Consider the following 6,984-nt stretch of genomic DNA (forward strand, 5'->3'; position numbering starts at 1 on the left):
GGTATCAGTTGGATGTCATTTCACGTTTCCAAAAAAAATGTGATTACAATATTATGGCATAAAAAATGTCGTGCTCTGCGGCGGACCCATTAAAAAGTATTAATATGGCGTTCGTCAGACGTACATAATGTACATGATACCTTTATTGCTGTACGTGCACTAGGAAATTAAAGATTGACAATCTGTAATAAAATGACTGAGATTTTACTTTTATTATTTTTATTTATTACTTTATAATATGCACGCAAGCGAAGCCGCGGACAAAAGCTAGTCCATAATATATTTTAGGTTCGCTAGAGAGAACATAAAATTTTGAAATTAAGATCACAATAGAGGGGAAACCGTAAAGTTCTCACATAAATAACGCCATTGGGTAATTAAGGATAACTTATGTCAGATACTTTATTATCGAATGTTATTAATTGAATTTTTATGAAACTCTCTGGCCGTCCAGTGGAAGCATTCCGCACCACAACTCGAATAACGCACTTAATATTTCCATTCAGAGCTTATTTTAGTATATTCTTCACGTGCAATTCGTAGAACACCTCATTAAAATACGTCCTTTCTGAAGTCTTAAACAATATAACGCAATTTTTTGTATCTAAATTGATTTATTATAGGGATTTAACACAACTATTTAAAACATAGGTACTAAGCATATATCGGTTATCCTTATTGTTACAACTGGTGCATATTTAGATCTAGATAACAAGGTATATATTTTTAACATGATAAATTAACACGAGAAATTTAATGAAAATGATTTTAAGGATGCATTTTTCTATATTTGAGTCCGTCAACTAGTCGAAGCCTCGTTAATACATGACAGCAAAAAATGAATATGATGATCTCAGCACCTGAAATTCATAAGATTTTATTTATCGTAACGACTTATATGTATTATAACAAAAATAAAACTCATCAAGTATGTGATGATTTCAAATGACTAATTTCAATTTCAAACCTATTATCTTTCGAGAATACGGTTCACTGACTAAGCGACAGACAGCAGGCATATTAATTAAGATCCGTTTTACCCAATAGTTGCGAAATAATAGATTCTAATCTCAAAATATTTACACTCAAAAAGGGTGAGAAAAAGTAAATATGACACGTTCCACGTGAAAAGACACCTTATAGAGGAAAGTCTAAGCGACCTTAAGTTTCACTAAATAATTTTTATTATAAATGCATCATCGTAAGCGACATGAGCTACCTTTTCTCGTCACATAGAAAGAAATCTACTCATCATCATTCTGTGATCAAAAGGTGCTGTAGTTACCGAGATAAAGTTGACGTAGGACAACTCTATGACGCCGAAAGCGGTCATGTACACAGGAACCTGACTCCTTTGTATCGCTACCACGGCCAGAGGTAGAATCTCTGACTTTTTTAGGTACAGTTCCCAGCCGCAGTGGAAAATGGATGTCGAAAGCATTGACGCCTGGAATTCATTTAGGTTATATATTGAACTGTTCTGGTTTACTGCTTTGTCGTTTTTGTTACAAATGCTTCGGCGATTGGAACAGGAGATTCGATAAGCGGTCTCTTGTTTCGCTACTACTCACTTTAATATGAATTAATTAATGATATTAATATAACTTACTTCGTGCGTAATGTCCCCAGCAGCTATCATATATGTTCCAGTCAGGGTGATCATGCAAGTAGTGTATGCTAAAATGGCTATTACACGTAACAAAGTCAGTTCACTTGCCTGAAAAAAACATAATATGCAATTTTTCTCTTTTGCACAATCAATAATAAATTAAATATTTCATGGTTCCAGAGATGAACCCTTATTTTTTGATTACTTACAACCAACTTAATGAGACATACAACAAGTAAACTAAGGCTTTCGAAAATTTGTACGCTGTAGATCGTCCCCAGGGCATACTGGATGCTGTTGGCACTCCTGGAATAAAAATACCATTAAAACAGAAATAAAAATCAGAAAGAGAATATTTACCTTATTATGGTATACTTATGTATTTTAATATACATTCTTTGTACAAAAAAAACTTTCCTAAATTTCCCTTTTTTCTCACAATCTGTGGCCAGTTTGTGAGAAAAAAGGGAAATTTAGGAAAGTTTTTTTTTGAACGACTTGAAATAAATATATAGACAACAACACCGCCGCCATTATCGCAATTAATTTTCATTTTTCTCTCAACAAGAAACCATAATAAGATCGTGCATTACATCCAATTAAAATAGAAAAGTGTAGCTATAAACTAAAACTAACTGCCTTACCGTACCCCACGTAACGTAGGGTAAGGTTACGAAGATGGTGTTGCTCTAAAATCACCTAGAAGTATATGCTTTCGGAATTTTCCTGACCTTTAGTTGCAATATTTCGACGATGTCTCATCGAGTAGTTTCAATACCCTTAGTACACTAAATAACCAAGTAGCTATCTACCAACTTCGTTTCTCCTGTAATATTATTTGCTGAGCCGCGTCAGAGATTTTTGTCTACTATGAATAAGTCTTCTTATTAAAATTACATTCTTGACACAAGCTTTTATTGTATTGAAAGGTATCATTCAACGCGACAAAAAAACATGTCCGTGCAGTAAACCGTTGAGGCTTTCCCTCGTTGGGAACATATAATAATAATGCATTGGCATCGGAACTTAAGCAACACGGAAAATATCGTGACCGTGCGTAAAATATTAACCGTCAAGGAGTTCTCACGTCGGGGCTGACAATAGATGCATATTTAGGTTATGCAAATCATAATAATGCATTTTCATTAAAACTGCACTTTTTCTATTTACTATCTCTCTTATTTGTATATCTGTGAACGTAAACTGTTAAATTAACAAATAAGAAATTAAAATACCACAACGCATCCTCATGCAGCCTAATACCATCAATGAATCGTTTCTTATATTCCTCCTCACGCTCCGTTATATTCTTCGTCTCGTCCTTCAAAGTGTTCCCAAGGTTCTGGAAGTACAATTGGAGGAGTTTGAACTTCGCCTCGATGTAGATCATGGAGCATATGGCGAGGGAGTCTGCTACTGTCATGATGGCCACAAGATAGTACCAGTGAAACTCAGCAGAGAACCGCATTAGATTGACCAAAATTCCTGTTTGGTTTTTCGACGGGTAGTATATCACTTCTCCCCGTATTGGTATGTCTGAAAATTTGCGAAAAATTAATATATTATAATTTTTAATTATAATTTTCTTAAAATCTTTCCATATATTCAGTTTCAATAATAATCAATAAATCATCGATGTATATACAATTTTTATGTAGATGTCGAAAACTAGGTTTAGTAGATTGGATTCTTGGGGAATTTAGAGCAAGAGACATCCCGGACATTCCGGGAACAGGAAACATGCAAGCATTGCTAAGTGTTGTAATCAGAAGACGCAAGATATTAAATTGAGAAAATAGAGAGAAGATAAATAATATACTTAAGTACGGACCCTGGATAATAGAACGATGATGAGACGTGGAGATAACAAAAATTTAGTCTAGGTATATGTTTATTAGGCCTAATTAAATAAATAAATAGTTGGTAAAGGCGTTTTACAGTGAATGCCAATTTTGCGACATTTCATCATAATATATGATAAAAATGTCCAAATATCTCAGTGACCAATATGGATGGAACATATCACATGAACTGAACATGCAAAACATGTACCTTCCTGAAAATGTGCTCTTACGCCGTCTATTTCAGCGGAAGTGAGAGTGACAAAGAGAATGAAACCCATAGCGAAGCAAAATCTGAAGCTCTTGTTAGTGGCAGCCTTGTCTATTTCACTTGAAGAGTAAATGGATCTGAGAACAGATTTATCGAATTATTCCTGACGGACTCCCCAAAACGAACCACTGTCAATCATTATTATTATTTTAATTTTAACCCGGATACATTTAATTCCCTCCACGGTAGATCAGAAACGATTCACGACGCGAGGACGCCAAAGTATTTACTGAATCCAAAGGCGTATGCCGTGCAGCACACCAATTCGAATGGCACTGATTACAATCATACTTACTTACTTTTTTTTAGGTGTGATTACAAGCAATAGTTAAATATTACATTCCTCCAAACAGAATGAGCTATGTAATTACTAGTGATGGGTCTTTGTTTTGACTAATTGAACTAAAACAATTTCTTTGATTTAAATTCTTTCAATAGTTTTAATAAATAGTTTCTAATAATTAGTAAGTAACTACACTAGTTTGGATGGGATCTCGATTATTCAATTACTAAATATTATTATTCAATACCTGGTTTCTTCAACAAATCTCTTCAAAACTGCCCTAATCCGTTTCCGCTGTAAGTATATTATGACGAATTTGCTGTAAACTGATGAGTGTGCGAACGTATGCTGCATCAGATCATTCATCTCCTTCTCAGTGAGATCGGCCCTTGTGTACGCCATGAACTCGTTGAAGATCCCGAAAGCCAGAAAACCATTTGATATAACTACCCATATAGGATACAACCTCTTCTCAAGAGCAGACCTATCCATAGGCTCATACCAGTAATCGCCAAAGCCGGAATAATAAAGAAGTCTGCATATCAGCTTCAAACTATATTTCTGAGGATAAACCTCTTTTAAAGACTTCCTTTCCGCCATAGCGTGGAGTTCCCCAGCGAAAGTATTACCAACTAACCCAAAGTTATCAGGTTCCCGCTTCCAAATTGCCCTTAATTTTTCATGCTGACGTTCAAAACTTCCTGCCAACATAATTACAGTATTTTATGAAGGTGAGTTATTATTTTAAATCTGAATAAATCACGAACGATTCTGTGTCAAAGTCCGAAATTTATTTTCATCGGGTTACGAAAAGAGCGTATTGTTGACGGAGGACATTTTAATCAACTCATGAAACTTCAAAATCAAATATCTTTATTTGCTTATAAAAAATAAATATAGTAGGTATCACATTTTTCATTTTTGCAGGGTAGACAGAGCCTAGAGTTTCGAGACTCGATGGTTGATAGACACTTGGTGGAATAGCGGACTTATCGATGAAATTAAGATTCCGAGTAGTGAAAATCTCGTTTGCCAAATCTACCTAGTATTTAAATGAACAATTTTGTTGAATCGGTTAACAATGGAAGAAATGTTAAAATCTTATTTTGAATAATTTTGAAGGCGAGAAATGAAAACTTGTGGAAATTCAGAATACGGAATACATTCTTCAATGAATGTTTTAAAAGTGATTGACAGTGATTTAATAATTACAAGTGACAGCATGTGGGAGAAAAGTAACAGGATTGCATAAGGTGTTATTGTGAATATTTAACTGATTCCTACCATGAAGAACGCCGGATTTATACTTTGGCGGACCATGGGCGGCGCGTGTGGTGGAGGCCCTTGTGATTAGGATATTTCGTGCTGATATCGAATTTTTTTTAAATGCTAACTTTTCCCGCTCAAAGAATAAAATATTTAGACATCTGCCTATGTGGCCTTTGCTTAAATCCGGCACTGACCTTGCATTTCCAAGAAATGGTAATATAGCTAAAGATAAGTATTTTTGAAGGCCCTTCGTTTCATAGAAAAAGTATCCCACATAGTAATAACATGTAGGTACCAAACTGTTTTTATAGTAGGTATTTTTTGAGCATGCGCTAGACCTTATCTTTGCTTCTCATCAGGCTAGATTGAGATCAAACGCACTCAAATTAGTATTTTTTAAAATAACTACTGTAGTAGTCTTAAAGGACATTTTACCACACATTGCCACACCAACTCAAAAATTTTCCTGATGACGAATTTTTGATAATAATCAATCGACTATGGCACCATGATCATCTTTTTAAAAATTCAATTCCAGTTCAACCGATCTGTTATTACTGGGTCGTTACTACAATCCATAATTTAATAAAAACTTTTAATTGTAAATTGCCGACTTTCAATTTTAAGTGCCAACCGACACCGGCCATTATTTTTAAAAGCAGCTGTGTATATAAATTGCTTATTATCGTCATTGGACACCAATTATTTTTTCCAAAGGATTAATTACGAAATCAAGAGAAATTGCAAGCAGAAAACGGAAAATATTTATTTTTAACCACTGGTTAAATGGTTATTAATCAATCAAGCTGCTTTAGCTTAAATATAAAAATATTTAAGTACGAAACGTTGTTATATCTCTCCAGTAAAGCATATGATTATTAAGAAGGTGCAAGCTCTAATCTCCTTGAATCTTTGTAATGTAATATGTGTGCGTCTCGTTTTGCAGATGGGATTGTAAATACTTTTACGAAACGTAACTTTACTAAATCCGTTACTTCTGACATTGTTTTTTTTACCCAGCCACGGTGGAATATCGCTGTCGACAGCCTGGACGCCTGGAAGTCTGAAGTCATCATCAGGCAAATTAATATTACCACTTGAGACCGTACACAGGCCTTCCTTATTGACTAAGGTGAATTTTCTATGACGCTATCACACATGCCACGCGGTCTTTGTATGAATTGATCTCTCTCTCTCTCTCTCTTTGAGGGCGTACTAGGGCGGGACCACAGGCCCAACGGAAACACACGTTCCATAACGTGGATAATGACTTAAGATAGATTTCTATCTATCTTCTATCTCTACTTCTGTAGAGAGCTATTGTGAAAGCAGCAGTCATCTTCCAGGGGATGGGCAGCACAGAAGATCCCATACCAGCGCCATCCCCACAACCACGAACACTCAGTCAAGAGTGAAGAAGAGACAAACAGGATCTGAAAATATCAGCACGGTATAACTTACCTCACAGGTTTTATAGGTCCCAGCAGCCATCTTGTACGTTCCAGTGAGCACAATGATACAAGTAATGTAAGTAAAATTAACAATCAACACTACTAAATTTCGCTCATTCGTCTGGAAATCGAAAATCAAAAATTATCACAATTCCCTGATTGAATCATACTTTTAGCTTTATAAGTATTTTTTAATTAGCCCATTGATGTGTCTCACTGCTCCGAAAAGGCAGAGTTTTGGACCGCAGTTCGGTATTTAT

General features: G+C 35.2%; 1 protein-coding gene across 1 annotated transcript; it reads right to left on the minus strand.

Annotated features, from left to right (window-relative positions):
* Positions 1-248: 248 nt before the first annotated feature.
* LOC128675856 (uncharacterized) lies at positions 249-4,696 on the minus strand. The gene is made up of 7 exons (XM_053755566.1): positions 4,252-4,696; positions 3,662-3,798; positions 2,845-3,145; positions 1,819-1,915; positions 1,610-1,717; positions 1,286-1,447; positions 249-860 (listed from the first exon to the last, which is right to left on the minus strand). Exons 1-7 carry the CDS (start codon positions 4,602-4,604, stop codon positions 819-821), a joined length of 1,200 nt encoding a protein of 399 aa, XP_053611541.1. The 5' UTR covers positions 4,605-4,696; the 3' UTR covers positions 249-818.
* Between the last annotated feature and the right edge of the window lie 2,288 nt (positions 4,697-6,984).

This window comes from Plodia interpunctella, chromosome 15 (genome assembly GCF_027563975.2).
Source record: "Plodia interpunctella isolate USDA-ARS_2022_Savannah chromosome 15, ilPloInte3.2, whole genome shotgun sequence".
Taxonomy (NCBI): Eukaryota; Metazoa; Arthropoda; class Insecta; order Lepidoptera; family Pyralidae; genus Plodia; species Plodia interpunctella.